General features: G+C 33.8%; 1 protein-coding gene across 3 annotated transcripts in view; it reads left to right on the plus strand.

Annotated features, from left to right (window-relative positions):
• Positions 1 to 25532, plus strand: part of RFX3 (regulatory factor X3) — a 126890-nt gene that overhangs the window by 86111 nt on the left and 15247 nt on the right. For 2 of the 3 annotated variants that reach the window (XM_075741036.1, XM_075741034.1), the window contains exons 5-11: positions 7337 to 7411; positions 12212 to 12393; positions 12951 to 13070; positions 21101 to 21222; positions 22223 to 22335; positions 23129 to 23241; positions 23739 to 23893. In XM_075741036.1, the coding sequence (XP_075597151.1) occupies positions 7337 to 7411; positions 12212 to 12393; positions 12951 to 13070; positions 21101 to 21222; positions 22223 to 22335; positions 23129 to 23241; positions 23739 to 23893 (880 nt within the window). The remainder of the gene's footprint in view (positions 1 to 7336; positions 7412 to 12211; positions 12394 to 12950; positions 13071 to 21100; positions 21223 to 22222; positions 22336 to 23128; positions 23242 to 23738; positions 23894 to 25532) is intronic. The other variant, XM_075741035.1, reaches the window with a different exon arrangement.

Here is a 25532-nt window from a genome sequence, read left to right on the forward strand (position 1 = left end):
AATAGCTTTCCAAAATGACCATTTTCATGTGAATGTATATGGATTGGTCAAGAATAAATTGTGATTGCATTGAATAAGAAGTGAATTACCCTAGCCGTATGTCTATTTGAAGTGAATTTGCATGTTGAAACCTGTATGAAAGAGTTGTCTGTTTTGTTTATTGGCAGCTATCATTAAAGAAGGGGCAGCTATATTTAAGAGACTAACTAGAAAATTGGATTACCATGTTAATAATGAAATGTAAATAACCTTCCAATTTTTTTTCCATATGTAAATGTCTAAGGACTGTTCTTGTGATAAAACAGGATGATCTAATCAACGTATTTCATAATATCACAAGGTTAAAAAATTATATAGTTTCTAGTAATAAATGTGGTGTTATGCTTGTCAACCAGTGAGAGGCTCCCGTCTATTAGTCTTGTTTTCTAACAAGCTTTATGACTGATCTGTGATTACAGTTGTCATTCATCAATCATCATCAACCATACGAGGTCTCTACTCATGCTGTCACTGAAATATATCTTATTTCAGTGCTAATCTAAATGTGCCTGAAAATAAAAGCAAAATTAATATGGATATAATGTATCACCACAAATTATTATTTCTGGTACTAAGCACAGTGTGCAAAATTTGCTCTTAATTTTAAAGCAAGGGTGGTACCCTTTCCCAAAGTAAAAAAGCCCATATCCTGATAATATAATTTTAATTGAAGTGTATTTATTTTAAGAACAAAATGTAACAAATGTTTAAATAGTCCATTAAAGGTGGAGGGGTTATAATTTGGAAAATAGTTTGAGATGAGATTTTATTTATTAATCTCTTTTTTGGTAGAGGAACTTTTCCCTCCATTCCCCAGCTTTTCTGGTAATTTTCATTTAGCTGGATCCATCTTAGCATAAAACAAACCATTTCTGATCAAATCAAAGATGCACAGATTTTTATGCTACAAAGGATGATTAGATCATTTGGTCTGACCTGTTATACTGGTAAGACATTTACTTATGACTTCTTCAGCTGAGCACAGTGTTATCTTTTGTGAAAAAGGCACCTATTTCCAGATACAATAAGGCAGACTTTTTTTTTTTCTTCTTTTTAAAGAGTCATAAGAATGGTTAATCGCTACTACTGCTAAAAAAACACGTATGTCGTATGAATTAACTGGAGGGATGGGAAGTGTAGAGGATTTGTGCATCTGTGCCTTTCTAAACCTCTGCCTCCAAGACTTTTCCTCCTGCTTTGGTTTCTCCTTCAGAGCTGTTGAAGTATCATGGCTTCATCGTCTCTCTTCCAGAGGTTTCAGTCTAGCAATGTGGCCAAAATAACTTCTTTCTCTGCCCCATTGAGTGCCTTGCTGTGCCACTGTAATGTCTTGAGTTGAGACTGTGCCCTTTTCACATGACAAGGAATGTGGGGAAAAGGGAGAATGACCCTATTAAGGTCAGCCACATCTACCCTGTCTGCATTCTGGCTTCACCTGCCTATGCTCCTTGTTTCTCTTCTCATGCACTCTGGCTTCAGCTTTCAGTCATGGGCTTTTGGTGTGTTTTCTGCAGAAAAGCCCTGTAACACCTCATAGGTTGTTTCCAGTTTTGGCAATTGAATATTTATTCTGGTATTTGTGTGTCAAAAATCAAGATGTAGTGTTGTTGGAAACTTAGTTTATTCCAATATAGCTTTCCAGTTACTGATTAAAAATATTGTAAGAAACACAATTTTTTTTTATCACAAGATATTAAAAAATAGGTATCTTCGAATCCGTGAGAAGAACTTCTGTTAATTCATTTTACTTGGAAAGGCATAAGCTAGATGTAAGATGACTTGCCACTGATGTTCTTATAACAGGCTGATTATTAATGTCATGGAGACATCACCTTTCTGAAGGACTTCATTTTTTTGTTTCTGATGAAATGTACATTTGCTCGAAAATGGCCACTCTACCTCTTTCTAAGGCTGTCTTGCCATAAATGTTTTCAAATTTGGTTTTAATAATAATGTGAACTAAACTTTACTTTGCGTTACTCAATTCTGATTTCCTGGTGTGAGTAACTCCAATGTGTTTCCCTGTGTTTTTCAGTGTTAGGTGGAATGTGTATGTTCTAGAAGTCCTTATAATCAACTTGATTATGGGTTGTTTTTTTTTCCTTTGAGTCTTTGTACCAAATATGGGGAAAACAACTACAAAGAAAAAACACTTAGAATCTGTTTGAAGATGTATATAATAGAGATGAGGTATACAACTAACTGGATCATCCAGGGGAGAGATTGTGAATTTGGTCAGTTTGACCATATATTTGAGAACTTCCAGCAAGGAAGATAAACATGGGCAGCTATGTTTCATTTGACAATTTGGGAAAGAGAAAGTAATCTTACCTGAACTCCAAATATTTTTTTATTTTTCCAGCCTGTGGCTGTTAGGTGTGCATTTTCCCCCCTATGTTGACTCCATATCTTATTTTGTAATCACTAGAGACCATATTATACTCATTAGTCAGTATGTACACCTTATATACATGCAGACTACTGGAGGTGTGCATTTGCAGCAGGTATTTTGACCAGTATCTGTTATGAATATTAAACTTGGATGTTATATTTAAAAATTTAACAGTTTTAGGAAACAAAAAAAATGTTCGTAAGTTGTTAAAGTTTATCAGCATTCTTTTAAGATCAGCATATGTAATATACTACACTTATTTTACATCTTGTGCTTTTCTCTTTCTGCATATTTCCATTTCTTTCATTCCAACAGACTTTAAAAAATACCTTTCTTTGTATCTTCATAGTACTGTTTCATTCTTTTGAACAAAATATCATAGAGCCTATTTAAAGGTGCTGCTACAGCTTTGTTTATCGTGAGGAATGCAAATCTTTTAATTCTTCCAGCTGTAAAGGCTAGACCTGGGTTCTCTTAGTGTTATCAATACTATTTCATTTTCAAGCTTCTTTTTCATGGGCAAGCTTGTCTGCCTAGCACAGCCTCTGACATAAGTTTCAGAAAACAGTACGACATACATGAATACTCTGTCCTGAAACAGAATTGAAAGTCACCATTAATAATGCATGTTTGTGGCATCCTAGAAGAGTGAAAACGTCATGTTTTCAAGAGCCTTGAGTCCATTTATCCTTTAGCTTCAGGTTAATTCATGATGTGTATACACCTTAGTTAGGTAAGCACAGTTGTCACAAGTACCCAGGACTTAGCTAGCTGTCCCAAATTAATCTTTCCTGTACACGTATGATGAAGTAGTAATTCCTTCATAACAGAGCATGTGATGAAAGCTCCTTTAGAATTTTACCTCCTTTAAAGCTTAAAAGGGCAAACCTTTGGAAGTTTGGAAGAACCAAGGAAGAACCTTTTGGATAAAAGACATTGTAGATCGGAGGTGCCTGTGGAGATAGAGACAGGAGCTCTTTTTTGAATGTGATGCAACAATGTATTGAATTTTAAGATGCCACCTGAAGTTGCCTGCTTTGCTGCTGGTGGAGGGTGGTTTGCAGCTGCAACCAGATAAAGAAAATAAATTGTAGGATATCCAGATTAATTGCAAAACCTCAGGGCTTAAACTTCTGTGGATTGTTTTCTTTATGTCCTGACCTCCTCAGAACAACTTACTATAAATACTTTGTGTTAATTCACTGAATCATTAGTTAATTAGTTGAATAATGAAAAAGTACTATTTCTTTCTTCTTCCTAAGAGGAAGGCTGGTTTTTTCAAAGTGAGCTTGGGATGGGTATTTACTGTGTCTGTGCTATACAGATCTGAGACTGCTATGTGTAATCTGTTTATCTAGTAACATGTTAATGAATACTGAGACATAAACTAGCAAGAGCAGTTAATAATTTCTGAATCAGTAAATCACATAAAGACTGAACATTGTAGGATTCCAGATGCATATACTCGGATCAAACTGCTGAATTGTTTAACCCTGGGGAAATACCCTTAATCATTAACAACTGTGTTAGAGTATAAAGCAGCATTTTAGTTGACAAACAAATTGAAGGAGAAGTCTACAATCATAGTTTTCATAGCTACTGTGCTCTACTGTAGTGTCCGCTCATGTTTATGTTACTATACAAACTGATTGTCATTTCCTGCCAGTAGCGTAACATTTAATATGGTTTAGTTGGAGTTGCAGTGGGACTGATAGTGTACGTTTCAGTTATCAGTCAGAATGTTTTAATAAATATTTTTAGTCTTGCTAAGAGAAGAATAGGAGAAATGTATGACTGTCCACATATTCAAATAAATGAATGTGTAATTCTTTTTGTCATTTAGTATTTCAGATGTATATGTAGTTAGTTGAGCCTGGAATCTCTCACTGCTTATTGCTAAAAATACAAGGGTATCAATCTTCCTTTTGTATTTATGCAGAATATAATTTTAAAATTTAAAATTATTTTAATAGTCTTTCCACAAAATATCATAATAAAACCCACAGCATTACCTAAGTAGTTAATCTGTGTATGTGCTTAAATGCTGTTTGGAATAGAGATGAAATTATGTTTAGTTTCTCTAGAGCCTAAATAAAAGTCCCTGGCCAAAACTTAGAACTTAAAAGCTCGAAGAAACAGATCCTTCATATAAACAACTTTTTACTCAGGTAGCTCTTAATGCCTGTACACATGGTAGTCTGTGTCACATAGATCATCTTGAAAATCCCAGGATGGGGTTTGCCCTCTCGGCTGCCAGGGCACACTGCTGGCTCATGTTGAGCCTCCTGTCAACCAGCACCCCCAGGTCCCTTTCTGCAGGGCTGCTCTCCACCCACTCCTCTCCCAGTTTATACTTGTGTCCAGTGTTAATGTGTCCCGGGTGCAGAATACCGCATTTGGACTTGTTAAATTTCATCCCATTAATCATAGTCCAGTGCTCCAATCTATCTAGATCCCTCTGCAAGGCCTCTTATCCCTTGAGAGAGTCAAAGGTACCTCCCAGGTTGGTATCACCAGCAAACTTGCTAATGGTGCATTCAACTGCTGCATCCAGATCATTGATAAATGTATTGAACAGAACTGGCCCTAGAATTGAGCCCTGAGGAACACCGATAGAGGAAGACAAGTAGCTGGAAATTTTCAGAAAGGGCAAGACGAATGATCTACAGTCTAGAAAATCTGTCTTCAAATCAAACAAATTTATGCTCAAAAATAGTTAAGAAGTGGTTATATAGCCTACATAGGAAGAAGGTTTCTGTCATTAGAGAGATACAGATCTGTCACATAAAGCTGAATGTTCATTTTATAAAAATTTAGGTTAGAAATAATGAATAAAATTACTAATAGTGAGAACAACTTCTCTTGAGAAGTTGACCCTAGTAGAATATGATGAAGACTCATTTTAAATATAGATCACATATCTTTCTGAATTTGATGAAGTAATTAATGTCTTTTAGTGCTGACCAACACTGCTTGGCTTATGCTATGCACTAAAATTGAACACAGGTTCATGGTCTGCAATGGCCATACTGGTGAAATCTACTTCTGAAAGAAATTCCAGCAAGAAAAATCCCCCAAATGACAAAAATGAACAATTTATTTATTTAGCTCATTGCATAGCACCAAAAAGCATTGAAGCAATGGCCACAAGCAATAAGTGTCATTTGTAATGACACTTTTCAAGTGCGCTTACTACTACTTTTTAACAGATAGGTTCTCTGAACTAACAGGGCCAGAACAAAATGAGAGTAGTGCAGTAGTGGGAGTGAGCAGCAGGAGGTGTAACTTCAGTGCTGTAGTACTGCTGCAGACTAAACATTGTGGAACAAGTAATCTAAGATTCGGAATTAGGATTTAAAGGTGTATATGGTCCTCATTGTTTGATTGTAACATTATGTTAAGAAGGGAAATTACATGGCTGCAGTATATAGTAAGTTGACCTTACTATGATGTTTTAAGCTCATAGTTTTTATCATGTGGCATGCTTTTAATATTTGATCTTTCCTGTGTGATTGAATACTTTGACCTCATAGTAGTTTCTACTTAAGCAAGAAGAAATCAGAATATTAAAAAAAATTTTGCCATGTAAGAGTATCTTTTCTTACATAATAATCATGTATTTTTAATGTACATTTTATAAAAATGCTTGTATAGCTAATGTTAAACAGCTGTAAGAGAGAAACAACAACTGTGGTTCCTCACAGTTATTACAGTAAAATACTTGTCAGTTACCATGTAATAAAGGGAGAAGCTAACAAATATCAACTGCAGTATTTTTCAGTTTCTGCTATACAGAGAGCAAATTCAGCCAATATTGATGAATTATGTGACTAAAATTATGGATAGTACTGTGATATTTGAAGTAGTATAGGGATGGCTCATTAAAAAATGTCTCTACAGAGAATGATAAGTGTTTTTGAAAGTATCAGTGGTGGTTTCCATTGCTTTCATTTTACCCATTTAATGTAGCTAATTAATCGCATGCCTTTTCTTACTGCACATCCCATTGTCTCTGTCATTTTCATCATTGTTTTTGCTCTTCTAGGTGCCCAGTTAAATTACAGTTAGGTTCTAAATTTTTTTTCTTTAATGCTATCATTATCAAACTGATCAAAATATCCATTGATATTAAAAAAGAAAAGAATGGGAGCGGATGCAAGAATATTCGTACATTTGCATTTGAAGAAATGCTGCTTTGTATTTTAGTAGTGCTGTATTTTCTTTTCCCTTTAAAAGGCAAAATTATTGTGAATTTTCCAAAGGCTAGATCCTGCAGTCTGTATAACTCCTGACTTTCCATTTACTTTGACAGCTGGGGATACTCAAAGGGTGCTGGCAGCAGTAAGGGTGATGCCCTGTCCCAGTGAAGCTAATGGTGAAAAGCCTATTGAATTATTTGGGTTTGGGATTTGATTCTGTGATTCCAGAGAGCTGAAGTTTTTTTGTTTCTAATTCAATTCGTATTGCAAGCTGTGCATGTCTCTTTCTGATATAGCTGGAGGGAAAATATATGGAGGCCTTTCTTAAAATTCTGTTTAGCGATCTATTTATTTTTTAATTTTATTAATGATATTTTTGATCAATCAGGGTTATTTTTATTTCAGTGCAGCTTACCAATAAATCTACCAATTAAATTTCCTGAGCAAGTTGGAAGGTAAAATGGACTTTGAGTCTGTGATTCTGCAGTATATATGCAAGCAAAATGCCTTTTTGACCTTATTGGGGACGTTTGTGTTCACTTGGACTCTGGAATGAGGCCTTTTAGTAGAACCCTAGTATTCCTAGCACTAGCCAGGAATAAAGCAGACATTTCTGTTGATCTATAAGCAATCTGTCAAAACTTCTCTGATCAGGCTTTTTTACTATCTTGTCTTGAGTCCTTTTTTTAATGACATCTATTATCAGATTGAAATGGCGATTGAGACACTGCAAAAGTCTGATGGTCTGTCCACTCACAGAAGCTCTCTTCTCAACAGCCATGTAAGTTGTCTCTTCTTCACATACACTCTTTCTTGCTTGTTCTGCATGCTTAGCTTGCCTCTAAATGTTTGTTTTATTTTATTACTACTTTTTGCTCTTAATCTTCTCATCTTAGTTGCTTGTAATCTTCTACTACATCTCCCATGGCTTTATTTTGTCAGATGAAATGTCTTTATGGTATATTGCAGAGTGTTACCTGTTTCCTATGCTCTACACCTGTGTTAAGACAAGTTAACACACTTGAATGTTTTGCAGATTGTAGTGTAAATGTCAAGATAAAGTTCAAATAATTCTAAATTAGCTGGCTTTTGACATTTTAAATAAAGTTGTCTACAAAGCAAAGTCTCTGTACCCTATATTAATTTGGGGGCATGTGAAGAGGAAGAAAAGAAACAGCATGCCTAAATTATATCTTTAGATTATTTTTAGGTGTTTCTTCATTTATTCTGAATAGAGAATTTATTATGAAATTACTTACTTAAGAATCCTAAAGATCCTTATGATGACCTGGGGAAAAAAAATGAAAGCATTATCTTAATTTGAAGTACACAAAAATGTCTTACTCAGCTGCCTTTTGCCTTGTTCTTACTCTGCAAATCTTACAGTTAAGAACTTTCCATATACAAAGCTAAAAGATATTTGGGTGAAAACATGATCTCCAAATATAGTGATAAATCCATTATATGTAACTTTAAAATAAAAGGGCCCAAAGTTAATTTTAAACTTATTATATAAACAATAATATTGCTTTGTAAGAAGCTAGTATTTATTGAATTTTTTTTTCCTCTTGGTATTTGTGGTTTTGTATTTTGTATTTTTGCCATGTTGATTAGTTTTTATTCATCTTACCTTTTTTTTTTCCTTCTCGGCTTTACTGATTATATAAATTCAAATTCCTATATTGTTTTACAGAAGAAATTTAAATTTGGGTTTTGTCTTAATGTAATGTATGGTGGTAGAGGCTGTCTCTCAGAAATCAAATTAAAAATGTATGTTTTAACAGGTTTGGGTTTGAGGTTTGGATTTTTTTCTGTATGAGTCTGGTTATGTCAAAGCCAAAACTAGAATTCTTTTGTGAAAATTTTAAGCAAACTTTTTTTTTCTTCAGAAAATGCCAAAATTGAAAGATGAAAATCATATTATACGTATTACAAAATTTTGTACAGAAGGACTTTTAGATTCCACATTGGATGTTTACAAAATAATTGTTTTGAAGATAAGATAGTATCAAAATTATTATTTAAATAATAGTAGATATTATTAATTAATATAAAAACTATTATTTAAATGTGATTTTTAAAGGGAACATAACTTTTTTTGACAAAGTACCAGAAATTTATGTTAAGACTTGGAACACTTAAACTGTTGATAAGTTTGTGTTTAATCCTATTATGAAGTCCAGAATCTTCGTAGAAAACCAAGAAGAATTACAAGATAAGCAGCTATACCCGACTAAACTATGTTCTACTTATTCCTGGTGCTATGCACTGTTCACAATGTGTTCCTAATGATAGGATTCGCATCCAGCTGTTAAGTCTTATCATTTCTTTCTTCAGTGTGGTGGTTTTTTTAAAATTATTTTATTAAAATTATTATGATAGGGATATGTATTTGACTCGGGGAAAAAAAAAGGAAAAAAAAAAATCCCTGTATATATTTTTGTGGCAATCAGTCTTTCCTAGCCTTGGTCATTTTGGAAGAAGTTAACAATCTAGATCGAACTTCCTGGATGTTTTGCCTGTTTTTAAAGCAATGCTTATTGTCTTGAAACTCAAGTAAGGACAGCATGAAGGAACTTTTAAGTATAGGTTTAGTCTTTGTCTCTTTAAAGTGTTCTTACTTTTGACTTCTAATAGTTTGGTTTGGCATTTATTAAAATAATTGAGTTTAATAGGTTTTACAATCAAAATCTAAATTGTGTGTTTAATTAAGTTTGACTTTGCAGGTGATATATTAATTTGTGGGAAAATACTAGGTTTGGGATTAGGATTTTTGCCCAATGACACCTCAATAAGGTTTTCTACAATTTTTTTTTTTTTTTTTTTCCCCCTAAATTCATGTGTGTTCATTTTAAGGAGTTTGTAATTTCCCCTCTGTTTTCTTTCCTGATTTATTTCTGCATGAGATTGACTTAATAAATTGATAGTTGAATGTTTTATAAACACTGCAGCTTAATTGGAGTCACAGTCAATTTAACAGGTCTGACTCTGTAAATATTTCATACCTTTAGCCATCTTACCCACAGAGTATCCTCAGTACTACAAATTAAAAAGCCAGGATTCAAACCTGAATGGCTCAGTTTTAGAATTATATTTCATCTTGGTAGAAAAATACGGGGTTCTTGAAAAGTTTTTTACAATAGTTATATAACATTTGGAGATAATTTTCCTTTTAAAATCATATATTAACTGCATTTTTTCTTTCAGGCTATAATCTAGCAAGTCGTGACTTCAAGCTTTTGCTACTATGTAACTCCACCCAGGAGAAAAAATTCTTATATTGCACTTATCTTTTGATGTGGTTTTTTTGGTGTTGAATAATGCAAATTATGGTTGAAATAACATCTGTTAAAAATTTGTATCATTAATGAAGTGCACTTAAAGTGATTCATAATAGGTTAGAAGCCATCTGGAGGAAAATATCTTTAATGCTATATACAGCACTTAATTGGAAAATAATTTGGTTTTTGTTTGTCAGTCTTTTGGAATTGACAAAGTTTTCTCTTTGGAGAAAACAGAAATACTTCATATTCCATATCTGTTCTGATTAAATTGTACATTTAATAATATATGACAGATGTTATATAAATGTATATAATATAAATATAGGTGTAATAATAGATTTTAAATACAGATAAAATGCAACAGTTGAAAGATATAATTACCTTTGTTTCTAAGCCCAGACCGGCTTATGCCAAGTCAGTAGGGAAATAAGTTTAATACATTCAGATAAAAGTTAATGTTTACGATTATACTATTTCTTCAGCTTTATTTCACAATGCCAGATGCTCAATTTGGAAGTACTTGTGAATGTTAAAGACTTAAAAAATAATGATACAATAACTGATATAAAGGCGATGAACTATACGTTTCCATTTTGTCTATTTGAAATGCAAAATTACGTGCAAACTGAGCTAAAAATTTTATGGTTTGGAAGCATTTACACCTTGCTTTTGTATACTTTTCTAGACTTTATGTTTAAGAAACATGGAAAAGTTATGGGCATGGTTTTCAGTAAATAGCAAATATGGAAATAGTGTTTGAATGGTCTAGAGTAAATTTTGTAGTAATGTTTTTGCATTTGTATTGGTGAATTTCTCACTGTGACTAAAACATAGCTATAAAATCAATGTATTTGTTATCATCTGTTCCTTAGTACATAACAGGTTTGTGATAAAGAAAAGGCCAGGATTGAAACATTTCATAGCTGTTGCACACTAAAACATTCATGTTCTTTGCATGATAAGTTACACTGAACATTGATGGAACAGAAATTCTGCACTAACAGAGAATAATTCTGCAAAGGAATAAATAACACATCTTTTACTGTTGCTTAACAATCTGTGTTTTGGTTATACTAGTTGCTGCTTTGTGGACTAAACTGAAGAAAATTACACATTTGTGTGAATAGCTCGTCAGAGTAAAATTTTGTTACAAGTCTTGAAGACACTATGTTCTCAGTTTGCATTTTCACTGGATGATCAAATTAAATTCAGAGTTTTGGTAAGATCTCTGATCCTAGCGAGCTTGAATATTCACACTGTACTATTTTGGTATAAATACTTCAGAAAACACAAATAAAACTCAAACAGGAAATAAAATCTGTGAATCATTGAAGCTGTATCTAAAGGAAAATTTCAGGTAAATGAATCCATGGCAAGTACTGGCAAAACATAAGGAAAATGTTAGCATATAAAAAACTGAAAGCAGTGGAATTTAAATGCATTCTCAATCTGTATTATTTCTGATCTATTTTATCATTCTCCTGTAATGTTAAATGTAGACGTATTAAGTTGTCCTTTTTAATTTTTGTATATTAGTGACAGCTGGAGGTGTGTCATGAGTGTGCACTAGTTGAAAAGTCCAGTATGTTACATAAAAAGTCTTTTTTGCCAGTGTCTAATGTTACCTAACAGAATTACATTAAAAGATTAATGTTTTTCCAAGAATCTCATTCTGTTCCCCTGGAAGTCAAAGGCAAACAGGCTACAATTGAAAGGGATTGTACCCCTAATGCTTTATAGATGTACCAGTTATTTTCAATGTTAACTAGGTTGCTCCTTGACTTATATGCAAAAGCTTTTTTCTTTTATGTGTCTAAGAGTAAAAAATATCTTATTAAGTGTAGTAATGTTTTTTAACATCAGGCAAAGAAAAACAGTATAATATTCCAGGCTTACAAATATATTAACTAGCTATCATTAGTCCAAGGAGTTTGTTTTCTGCAATTTATGTGAATTACATTCATGGTTACTTTATTTCTTTGCAGTACTAACAGTTTGTCTGTCTCCAAAACATAGATACCTTTATCAAGTATTGGTATGTGGTACTGAATCAAAAATATTTTAAGAAGTGGACACGTATCTGAGGTCACAAGTGCAATGAGTTCTGCTATTTCTGGTAATTCTGAAGATCCTAAAGCACTATAGTATAGCTAGCATTTAAGGAATCTCTGAAGAAGGAAGTAATTGTTTAATGGACCTGAAGAGTGGTTTCAAACCTGTCCTAAGTTAATGTTGAATGGATATGATATTTTTAATAAAGTAATAATGATTTTTTTTCTGTTTTGTATGTGATGTAGCTTCAATGGCTTTTAGACAACTATGAAACTGCAGAAGGAGTGAGCCTTCCAAGAAGTACCCTTTACAACCATTACTTACGACATTGTCAGGAACACAAGTTGGATCCAGTCAACGCTGCCTCCTTTGGAAAACTCATACGGTCAATCTTCATGGGATTACGGACCAGAAGACTTGGAACTAGGTTTGTGTGAATGAAATCCTGAACAATAATAGAAAACACAAGTAATAATTAGGATTAAGAAACTTGTCTGCTAGTCAAAAAATAAATAAAACCTGTATTTAAATATTACAGTGGTTTTCTGTCACTTCTGTCTTTTAATGTTAAACAGTTCTATGCTTTTCCAGATGTTGTTATACTTTTACTTCTCATGTTTTTGACTGTTTATGTGTTTACATTTTGATACACTGCAGATTTTTATTAGTACAAATAAAACGTAGCTTGTTGTTTGGAAATTATTAAGAATTGTGTTTCTCCATAACTAGATAAGTTGTATTTATTTGGATTTTATTTTCTTACAAAAGTGGACTACAAGTTGAAATGCTGGATAATATTTGTTTAAGAGAATGAATTAATTTCTCCAAGGTGGTAAAATGACACCTATGTAAAACAGGTATGACAGGAGAGTCAGGGCCAATTTGTGGGCATTATTTTCCAGTCAGGGTAAGCTGTAAAGTAAATGTAATGTAGATGCATAAAATTAGTTACACTCTTCTTGTAATTCTTTCTCTTTCATAAAGGGGGAACTCCAAATATCATTACTATGGTATTCGTGTCAAGCCAGACTCTCCTCTTAATCGACTACAAGAGGACATGCAATATATGGCTATGAGACAACAGCCCATGCAGCAGAAACAGAGGTAAAGTGTGAAATGAACATGACTGCTTATTAGTATTTCTAGTTCATAAAGCTTTACTTTTCCTTACATAGAAAAGTTGAAATTCTAGTGTAACTTTTGTTCAGCTTCTCCGCTATGAAAAATTTGCTAGATTAAAAAAAAAATTAAAACATTAAAAAAGTTTGCTAGATATCCAGTTGACATCACTGCAGTTAGATATCAGTCAACATGAAAGAATCTTTACCTAGAAATTGTCATAGATTAGCAAAAAAGTAATAATGATAAAGTGAGATATGATATGAACAGATTCTTCTTAACTATCTTGAGTTCTTACCTCATAAACTGAAGAAAAGCAGTAAGAGATTAAATTTCAAATTTTGCTGTTGGTTTTCATTACTATGTCATTTTACATATAAGCTGCTAGTAAGAGAGCTTATGATTAAGTTCAGTTTGGTGTTTATTTCCTCTCCCTGCGAGGAATTAATGTGACCATAATGGTTTGCCTGTAAGTTGATTTAAGTATTTTCCCTCATCATCTGTTGTTTCTGAGGATCCTGTGAAAGTTCAAAAGTATTGGAAAGCGGTGGCACAGTGACCACAAAGGGCTACGCTGGTGGTGAAAGAATCTGTGAATATGCATATGAAAAACTGTCTTGAACAGAAAATTTTAGGAAAAAAGTGGAAATCAGTACATTTCTTTGAAATTAATTTTTCTTTGACTAAAGTGAAACTCATAGGTAGAACAGCAGCATATCAGCAAGACATCTTTAGAGCTGTTACCCCCAAAAAATCCCATTGAATGAACATTTTGGTATAGTGCTAAACATATTTTGTGGCCTTGGACACAATTGGGATATGGAAAACTAACTACAAATTTAACTACAAACACAGATACCACTTTAATCTGAAATGATTTTACTATCTACTTCCAGAAGTAGTTACAGCACTAAATACATATTCATGGTAAAGTATATGGTCTTAACTATCTTGTGCTGGGCATAATATGGAAGCGTGAAATGTCTCCCAATATGATCATGAAGGAAATTCTTGTTAGCAAAATCATCGCAGGATTATACGGTAAGAAAAGGTGATAGGTATTTACAAAATCTCCAAGCAAGCTGATTTTACCCTCTCAAGCTCATTCACTTACAGATTTCATTCACTCACACTCAAAATCACATGTATGCACCAAGACATGTGCTACAATGGTCTAACTAGAGTTGGTTTTAGGAACTTGTTTCGGAAGAAATGATGCCAGTTTATCTAATCATCATCACCTCTCTTGTCGTCTTCTTGATTCACAATGACAAAGTGATTTTAAATTTGCATTATATAACTCTTAGGAATGGGTTCTAATTTTCTTTAGTATTTGCTTTAGTATTTTGTTTAACACCACCATATGTCTTACGCAATTCCCTTATTTTCCTTACCTGGGTATGTTTGGTGGCATTTTCTTAACATTAGCTTTATGTCAGTTTGTTCCCTGATTATATTTGAATGAAATCATACATGTGGCATTGTGTAGCAGCTAGTGCACACCTTTTCTTTAACCCATGCACATGCATACACACACAAGCATGCTTCCATTCATACTTAATTCATACCAATCTTAAGCTCCGCTGCAAGAATCTGTAAGGAAATTGATGAAGGATGGGAACTACGAGGTACTGAATAATTACGCTGAATAGGTGGCTGTTACATGAAAACTGTGCTGTAGTAGAAAAGTTGGTTCTGCATTATCTTCAATTGAGGCTAGCAATAGGACGGATGAGAATAGGAGAGAATTGGAAGCCTCTGCCGCCTATCTGCAGTACTGACTGCAGAAAAGATCACCATGCTATTATATCTTAAAAATAACAATGGCTTTGTTATTAAATCCTTAAAAGCAGCTGTCCCAATATACCTTCCTAGATGAAACTTTATCTCTGCAGTAACTTGCATTATTTACCTTCTCGTCTTTTAAGACAAAAGACAGGCTGATCTCTTTACACTCTTGAAAGCTTATGATATCCACTGAGGTACCCTAGAAATAGAAGTATCGTTCACATAGTCCTACTGGTGTACTATTCATACAAAATTATTCTGAGGATCTTTGTTCATCCCTTAGTTTTGGGTACACAGATCTCTGTAAAATATTTTCTGTCTTTCCAAAATCCCAGCATCCTAAATAAAATAAATGTAGAGATCAAGGAGCTAGCCAGACTTTGACAGTTGCACTGTGAAAAATGTATATTGTCTCTGCTCTGCATACCATCAAACATACTAGCAATACTGAATAGGATATAGAAATTTTCAGAATGAAGACATTTCTCCAACAAAATATAGGAAATTTTCATTGAAAAATGGAAACTAATGAGCCACTATTACTTTAACTTACTTATTCATACTTATCTGAACCAGAAAACTGCAAAATTTTCTAGTAGAAACAGGGATTTTTAAAGCCAAGCATGATGATCCCAGAACATTTTTGTCTTGTTGGAATGTGCTGATTATAGTAGTCATTTTAGAAAAAGATTTAACAAATAAATTATTCCACAGTGTAGCCTGTTTACTTCATTGGCATGCAGCAATCACGAGCTTTGGTCCATTCTTCTTTCTTCGTAGCCTTATATTTTAATTTTAGGGTAGTCTCTTTGGTCATACAATGTCAAGCTTTATTCCACATTCTGAAATAAAAATGTCTGTATATTTTGCTTGATTAATTTTAATGTAAACTGAGATATGCTTGTATTCTGTAGCCTGCAGAAGCTAGGGCTTGGAGGGGAAAAGAAATGCTATATATAAAAATGGCTTGACTTAAAACTTTCAGTGCACAATTTAAAAAGTGAACTTTTATTTTTGAAGTAAGATTTCTTCCACATTTGCAGAACATGCTTAGCATCTAATTCCAATGTTTGATGTATGTCTATATATATTTTTATCATAGTTATCTTAGTGCATTGAAGAATTCAAGCAGGATTTATTCAGAGATAACTAAAGAACTGAGTATTACAATTTGCCGGATTAGAGTAATATTGCTCTTTCTCCAGCTTTATTATTTTTTCTAATGTTTCTTTTGCCCTTTAAATCAGTGCTAAATTGCAGTCAATATACCTTTTCTGTGTAATTATACCAATTCTACCATATCTATTGGGCCCATCTAATTGGATAAACACTTCTAGTTCTTTTTGACAAAGACTGTAGACTGAATGTATGCTACAGATCGTTTTCCTTCATTCCTTTTCTTAATTTGAGAGTCATGCATCTTTTCTATTTACCTGGCTTGAATATCCCAAAGTGTTCTTGTATGTTCATGTTCACAGTTTGTTCTGGGCTTGAATTCAAGGGTCTGAGATTTATCGGACATAAATTTTCAGATGGAAGGTAATGCTGTTAGTTGCTTAGTCTTGAATGTGACCACAGCATGATCTGTGGCAGTACTCTTTCTTTCTTCCAGTCAGGAGAAAAAACAGAGTAACTACAGATCACAAATGCTGACAGTCCTGTCTTCCAGCTGAGACAGTTGTTGGGCGACCACAACCACATACTAAGAGACTTAAAGCACCTTTGAAGTGACGAAATGCACAGTTAACAACTAGTCTTGGCTAGAAGATAATAGGTAACATGCTGCCTTTCAGTTGGACCTGCTTTATGGCTCAGACTAGCAAAGGAAGGCATGGCTTGCCTCTGTCATCTTGCTCCTAGATGTTTTCCAGGGTAGGAAAAACCCTCAATATTTAAATGGTTATATTATTCATCAGTTCTGGATCAAACATAGGCCTAACTAACAGTGAATGGATATCAGACAAAGATTGTTAGGAAGAAATAAAGTAATATTGAACCCAACTATTATGCCAAATATATTTACAGAGATTTAAGTCTAGCAGTAAATACTTGCCACTTCAAAGTACAATCTTATTATGAAATCTCTTTCCCATAAGCATTCCTTGTCAGACCATTTAAGGAAAATGTATCAGAGATACAAGTCCTAAAGTCAAGTTCCATTTTCAGCCTGTTTTTATTTAGCTCTTTAAGAGTAAAAGCTTGTGGCTCAGAAGCTGAATTATCTTTATGGCTTAGTCTAGGGAAATTGATACAGGTATCTTTTCTTTAGTGCATTGTCCTGGTCACGCGTAATGGTTACTTGGGAAGACAAACGCCATTGCTCCGAACGCCGCCGCCCCCCCCTCCTCTTCCTCCAAGCTCCTTATAAACTGAGCATGACGTCATATAGTATGGAATACCCCTTTGGTCAGTTTGGGTCACCTGTCCTGTCTGTGTCTCCTCCCAACTTCTTGTCCACCCCCAGCCATCCCGCTGGCAGGGCAGTGCAAGAAGCAGAAAAGGCCTTGGCCCCGTGTAAACACTGCTCAACAACAGGTCCATAGAACAAAAACATCTCTATATTATCAATGCTGTCTCCAGCACAAATCCAAAACATATCCCCACACTAGCTACTATGAAGAAAAATCAATCCTCTCAGCTGAAACCAGGACATGCATTCATAACAATGTATGGTTTAAATTCTATTTCCAGAAGTAAACCTCCAGCTCTCCAAGTTAATTTCAAATATATCTTTCAGTTCTTGCACACGATTATACCTTTTTGCATTCATTTATGGGAGCTGAACATTCAGCTAAGACTTTTTTAATAAATACAATAACTGTATTGTTATCTGCTGTACATTATAACATTCAGCTAACACATATATTATTGTTCTACCAGAAGTCATTAATCACTACTTCTTGTAGATGTTGTTTACCCTATGTATTTATTTTATGTAGAAAACAATCTGCATTTTTCTACTGTTCTCTTTTGTGTATTCTCATGTTTCATGGATATACTGTTCAGTCAAACATTGCCTTTAAATGAAGCCACCGTGAGTCCAAAGCATCAAGTATTTATTCATCTTTTTAAAAGGGGCTTAGGTTTATGGACAACAGAGAAATTATGCATTTTATAGTGGTATTCTTTTTGAAGATAGAGAGCAAGGTATCATAGTCCAACAAATACTGCCATCTGTAAAACTGGCCTACAAGTTTGTTAAGACTTAATATCCTGAAATAATAAGAGAACTTACATGATAAGCTACTGAACAACTTCCTAATGCAGTACTTCAGAAAAAAAGTCATAGTTTAGTACATTAACTCACTTCTCACGGACATCAGTGAATTCCTAGTGATAAATCACAATAAGAGATTTAAAATTAAAATAAATTAGAAGTGAATCCTTAGAGCTTAGTTCTATCTCTTTCTAGGACCCTTACAGTTTGCTTTTTAGCAAGCCAGAAGGATAGAAACCTTAGTTTTTAAGAATAAGAGATACTATTATAAATTGCACAATAGCATGAGTTGGATTTTTGACAAAAATACTAAATTCTAAGACTTTGAGTAAAATCCAAATAGTGGCAGCATAGCAACTGTAAAAGCAAACAACAAAATCTGAAGAAAATTTAACTGAAAAGGCTGCTATCTGTTTTTTGTCTGTCTTGTGATGTAGTCAGTCTATTTTGGCTTCTATAGTCTTGATAGTTTTCAGCTCGATTCTTTTCCCTATCGATTTCATATGTGCATTTCAAACCAAGCAGGCATTTTATTATACTTCTCCTTTCTGCTTTATCTTACTAATGAATATGGATTCTTTGCTGTGCATGAATTTTAGTCAGGTAGTCAGGAAGTTATTAATCTGTTCTGCAGTGAGAGAGGAAGTTTCTGTTACTGGAGGTGTGTCACAGACTATGGAAGTCAATGAAGTTTTATTCTAAATCAACTGCAAAGTGAGACTGGCATATCATTCAGTGTCATTTCTGAATTACCTGCATCCATGTTCTGATTTCAGTGGTTTAGGTTTTTTGTTTGTTCTCATAGCTTTGCACAAATTGAGAAAATTTCTGTTGTTTGCTAAAGACTTTGCAAAAAAATACTGTGTTTATGTTAACCTATATAAAATTCAAATGGTGTCCTTTATTGGTCAAGCATCATTAGAAAGCTATAATATTCATGTAAGGTCAGTTGTTATTTTCTGCTCCCAGTCTTCTAGCACCTAGTAATTTAAATGAAAAGGCTGAAAGATGAAATAATGTATAGATTAGTAGTGAGTAAAATAGGGAAATAGAGTAAAAGTCTGGATAATTTTAGAAAATGTAACTCTTACCAGTTAGGAAATTGTAACTATTTTTTCCATGCACCAAAAATGGCTCAGATTTAGAATTGCTGTCTAAACTGCCAGAGCTCTACTTGTACATAAAAGACAGCAGATCTAAAATTATTAACCACCGTCTGCTTATGTTTCATCTGAAGCTCCTGAAAAAGAATTTTTTCTTTTTTTTTCTTTGGTTTCATTTTGCAAGTGATTTTCTAGTGCTGTTGAAACTGATTAACTCCTGTGACAAGTTACCTGTCACAGTGCCAGAATTAAGAATTTTGCCCAGCATGTTTTATATAAAGCACAGTGGAGTAAGTAGGTAGATAATCCTGATTCCTAACACCAAAGGATTAAGTTGGCTTTTATACTTTAATTAAAAGGTTTTTTGCACAACTGAAAAACTCTTAGAGGAGTGTTATTTTTATGTATTCAAAACATTTTGAATCCTATTTCAGGAGCTGAAGGGTCAGTAAAATTAATACATTCTACAAAAAGTAATGGAGCTATCTTTAAGTATAGGTTTAGATTTACAGATATTTCCAGAAGCTAATTTTCTGCCTGGTATTTGCATTTATAATGTATAATGAGAGAGAAGTTAAAAATTCTTCCCAGATGAACTGCCTGGATTGCAGGTAGATTTCTCAAGCAATAACAAGCTCATCCAGAAAAGTTCAGTGCTATCGTGATACCAGAGATGAAATTTTGTTCTTTATTATTATTAAAGTTTTACTATTGTCTTCAACAAGCATAGGATTTTACACTGGGCCATTACAAAAAGTGAAACTTGGTATAAATGTCATAGAGATAGGATAGGTATAGTTGTCTTTTTTCACAAGCATTGAAATTCCTAAAGTTATAAAACTAATTGTTAATCAGGCCAGGTGTCTTTCTGTTGAAAACTGTACTTTCTGTCTGTCTTTTGTTACTGTATATTTAATTTCATGTCAGGAATGCCTAGAATACTGAACAGATGTTTTTCATGGGAACTTCCTTTCAAAGTAAAATCTCAGTAGTTACATGAGACAATGCTGGTTTATATTTACTGGAAACAAAACGTTTCCAACTGATTAAACTGCTTCTCAAAGTAATGCATTGAGAGTGGAATTTCTTGTCACATTTCTGAAGTTAGCGTGGAGTTTTACAGTCTGCACAACAATTCCAATTTGAGTGATCATTAAAATACCCTTTATTTAGCTTTGGGGTTTCTCTTATTTTCTTTCCCAGTGCCTACAATTCTTTTTCAAAAGTGCAAAGCGTCCAAGATGTTACCCTTAAGACCTTAATGTTACCATTAAGACCCTCTCAGTTGTGTTGGAAGTGTCATGCGTGATCTTCAGCCTGTCAGACTGATTGTTGAGACAACACTTGACCATCCAAACAAGCATTCCCATTTGTGTTACTGTGATTTTTCTCCTTTATAAAAGATTCTGACAATTGACTGGTGAATAGTTTAGGTTTTAAAGTAGCTTTCTCAGGCCTTCTGTGCTTATGAGAGAAGTTGGTTGGATTTGAAAGGTCTTTCACTATCCTCAGACAGTAGTGTTGTTTTTTCTTAAGGTAATGAAACATTATTTTTTAATTATATAATTATTGGGAAGTTAAGCTATTTGGAAAGGGAGAGATTTTATTTCGTTTGGTGTAAATTAGCTGGTGTTATGGTATGCTGTTCCTAAGCTAAATTCCATAAGAAATTGGTAGTGGCACTGTAATATCACCTTTATGAATTCTGTAATGCATGGTTAATGCTCTAGCTTCCCTTAGTAGTTGTTTCTTCTATTATTCACAAAATAAATAAAAATGTGTAAATTCTTTTATTACTTTTCCTCAAAATTTTATTTTGAGATGGAGAAATCAGAGCAAACATAGATTGTATGATCTTACTTAAAAAGTGAACAGAAAGGATAATTTTGTACTTGATATTTTTGTAGGTATAAGCCTATGCAGAAAGTGGATGGAGTTGCAGATGGCTTCACAGGAAGTGGTCAACAGACAGGCACATCTGTTGAACAAACTGTAATTGCCCAAAGTCAACATCATCAACAGTTTTTAGGTATGAAAGCAGGTTTTACACTGCTGTATAAGATGAACTTCATTATCACTGTGAACGTCAAGTCACCCAAGTACAGTAGTTGCTTCTAAAGTTATCATGCCCTCTTTAAAATTCTTACTTCCAACAGAACAAAAAGGCACTTAAACTACATGTTCTGTGTTGTGAACTTTATGTAATATTTAATATGCATCATGTAAGTTTAAAAGGAAAAAATAGGAAAATTCTGTATTTGTGTGATATATTTAATATTATATAATTCACAATGCAGTTGCTGTGCAAAGTTATATTAGACATGCATGTTGAAATTCCTGCGATGAACGTTGTTCCCTGCATGTGCATTACAGTGCATTTTATTTCATAAAAAAGGGGCAGTGGTGTTGCATTACTATTGCAGGTTAGCCATCCAATGGGCTGTCTTGAAAGTGTGCTGTAGTGTTATAAGTGCAAAGAGCCAAAGCGTTTCAACTAGAAGCCCAAAGTTTCTGTTCAAAAATGTCCAAGTTGTAGATTCATTGATCCAGCTAAGTATGTATTCTCAGTAAAAGCACACATTGTCTCTACTTGAAAATCTAGTAAATTTCAAATAAAAATGTATATTGAGTCTGCTGAACCCTGTCATACCTAGCTACATAGAAACTCTTCAGTTGAACAAGAAAAAAAAAAAATTCAAGGATCAATCTTTCATACACTGACATGGATATTTTCCTTCATCCTGTAATATTCTGAAAATGTGTGTGGTAGCTTTTCTAGATATGTGTAGCACGTACATGTCATCTTTTTAATGTCTTCAAGAATAATTTTATATTTCTTTTTGATTAAAAATGCTGGCTGTATTTGTTTACAATTTTAACATACAACAGGTACGCAAGACTTTTCTCTTTGAACATTATGACCTTTTGGAATTTACATTTCTTTGTATCATCCTTAAATTTTTTCTTAATCGTACTGTAACTGCCACTGTTCAAAAAGGCCCTCTCTCATTATGTTATCATGGAAACAGATGCATCTCGAGTACTTCCAGAGTTTGGAGAAGTTGAAATACCTTCTCTGCCAGATGGTACTACCTTTGAGGACATCAAATCACTGCAGAGTCTTTATCGAGAGCACTGTGAGGTATTTTCTGTAAACTATTTATATTTTAAAGTTCATGACTTCTAGTTAAGGTCAGTACAAGGCAGTAATGCCAAATATGTTGCAGCCATGTTAGTGGTATGTGACTTTCTCCCAGGATATTTTGCTTATTTCATTGGAAAGGACATTAGTAAAAGCTTTTTCTGCAGGGTTCCCTTTACAGGGGAAAAAAGTAATATATTATAGACACTAAGAATGAAATGTAGTTTTGTGTATGTTTTCAGAATGTTAGAGAAACTAGACTTCAGATTGTACATGCAGATCTTTGGTTTAGTCATTAGGACATGTAAATCAAGTTAAATTTTATTTTTTTTTTACATTAAAAGCAGTAAGTGTTTTCTCATTTTAAAGAAACATTGAGACGTTTAAACCACATTTGATACTGAACAATATGTTTTTTAAAATTATTTTTGAAGGTGCTTTCAAACCTATCCTGAATTATGAAAATGAATAAAATTGCAGGTTTCCTTTGCATTTGCAATAGCATTAAATATTTTCTTTGGGTGAATTCCTCTGATACATTTACATAGGCCATGCTCATTTCTGGAGGCTTCTGTGCACGTGCACTTGGCCTTACTCAAGTCTCTGTGCAAACCAGTTTATAGTGCTGGATAATTTCTGGATATCAAAGATGTTAAAGCAGATATTATTTATAACTTCAGAAATGTACACTTTGCCATTGCTCCACTACATGAGGAAGGGAAGAAAGTTATAGATCTGGGAGTGGGAGGAAGCTGGGTAGAAGAAAATCTGTAGTTGTGTTTTATTTTCTTAGGCAATACTGGATGTGGTTGTGAATCTTCAATTCAGCCTGATAGAAAAATTGTGGCAAACTTTCTGGCGCTATTCTCCCTCTGCTCCACCTGATGGCACTATTACTGAACCAAGGTCAGTAAACGTTTCTCTTTGTTTACTGCTTTTCATGATAATATAATACAAGTATCAAATAATTTAAAAAAATCTTACTGGTTTTACCTGTGGAGTAATAATTTTTTATATGCTAATTTTTCACATTGAATTTATGTTGTCTGGCATTTTTGTATAGGCTGGATGTATGCCAAGGTGCAGTCTTGAAACGATTGTATCGTCCATTTTTTCTTTGCTTGGACAGCTGCAGTAGAGGTGTCTTTCCCCAATATTCTATCCAGTTCGTTTAAGCCAAAAGGATCGTTCATACCTCTGCATAATTTCTGAGCTGTAGCAGAGCTATGGAGGCATTTTTAAAATCCATTTCTGTGTGACGCAATGCGTAAAGAAGTTCTGTTTGGTGTAGTTGAGACAACTATGGCTTCTTTATAAAATAATACATTTTAACATCCATTGCAGGTTTTTACCTGCTGTAAATGCATTGTCATTTATTTGTTTGCTACATTTTTTCACACCAGCAATCTGAGTGAAATAGAAAGTCGACTTCCAAAAGCAAAGCTGATTACTCTGTGCAAGAATGAGTCTATTCTGAAATGGATGTGTAACTGTGACCATGTGATGTACCAGGCTTTGGTGGAGATTCTCATTCCTGATGTCCTTAGACCTATTCCTAGTAAGTTGAACACCTGAAACATTTTGTAAGGAGTTTCATGCATGCATGTGTATGGTGGTGGTGGTCTTGTGCCTCACAGGGCAGCTTTAGGAATAAGTTTGAAAGTTAGGAAGCTATCGTGTATCACTTATCCTTAACTTTGTTGTGTCGAAGTTGTGCTGAGAGTTGATGTATTTTAAAAGTAACTGAGGATTTTAATGCAGTTGGAAGATTCAAGATACAGTTTTATATTAAAGGTACTTCTTTCTCTGTGTTCTATTTTCAGATAAAAATGTTTTCTTTTTACCCTGGCTCTAGACTAACTGATAGACATAAGTTCTGTGGCCCTGAGCCAATGTGCACTAATGGCAGCCAGCCCTTCCACTAAATTCAGTAGCTAACAAATTGCAGCTAATAAAGCTATTTTATCGTGCTGTGAACAATTATGCTATAGTCACTCCAGTGGTAATAAGTACTCCATAGGAATATCTGCAGGTAATGCCTTGCAGAAAAGTTATATTGACTTTTTGCTTGTCAGTGAAATAAAATCAGGTTTTAGTAATGATACAAAAAAAATTTTGGAACTGGAAATATGTAAAATCTGAAGGTTGGTCATTTACAAATGCAATTTTACCTCTTTTGAGGAATGAGTAAGTTCTTGGTAGAGACTGACATAATTTTTCTTTTCATCTATGTAGCAGAGTAAAGGAAAAATGTTTTCTCAAATACATGCAATTATTGACAACCTTTACTTGTATAAATTATTTTGCATTGGCTTATATTTGAAGTTTTACTTTTCTATCTAATGATAATGTAAGTAGGTAGGATGTTAATTTTAGAGTAATATAGTCTATCACAAGCAAATAGGCAATGATAAAAAAAAAACCCACAAATTAAATTACAACATATAATAGGTTAAATTAGAACTCTCTCTTCCAAAAGCACATTATTTTCTGAATAAGAAAGGTGGTGCAGACATGGTTTTTCATCAAACCTGCTTTTCGCCTTGCTTTTCACTTCTGCACAGCCTGGCAGTCTCTAAAGAAGTTTTTGTGTGATATAGCTGCTTAGCTTGTGGTGTCTTCCTGCCTTTTTCATAAGATGCATTGGGCATTGCCAGTACAGGGTTTCAAGAAAATGGAACAGAATCATTTGATATCAGTAACTACAGGCATCAGGTCCTTCTCATGCTATTTCTTTCTTTCTACAGTTACCAGTCATATTTGAATAATTAATACCTACTGTGTTTGACATTCCTATTTTTGGGATGGTCTGATAGACTTCTTGATGCAAACACATCATCTGATCCCACGACAAATTCATCCCAAGAGACTTCTGCCTCTATTTTGTGAATAATCCAGTGGTTTTCTGCTCAGAAGTCCACCCACTGAGCTACCTTTGGAAGAAAGCTAATGTATTTTCTTATTTTTGTCTTTAGGACCAGCTAAATAAATGGCTTTTTCTAGTTAGCTTTCCTGTAATGATGGTCCATACAAGTTCTTTCATCACTGTTAAATATTTCAAATATGATTAGTTTTTTTAACTGCTGCTTTTGAATTAGAATATCTCCAGCCATTACAAGAGACCAAGAGGAAGGCTTAAGTTTGTGCTTAATGATTGACTATGACAATAATGAAGCTGGGTGAAGTAGACAGATTCA

This window comes from Balearica regulorum, chromosome Z (genome assembly GCF_011004875.1).
Source record: "Balearica regulorum gibbericeps isolate bBalReg1 chromosome Z, bBalReg1.pri, whole genome shotgun sequence".
Lineage (NCBI taxonomy): Eukaryota > Metazoa > Chordata > Aves > Gruiformes > Gruidae > Balearica > Balearica regulorum.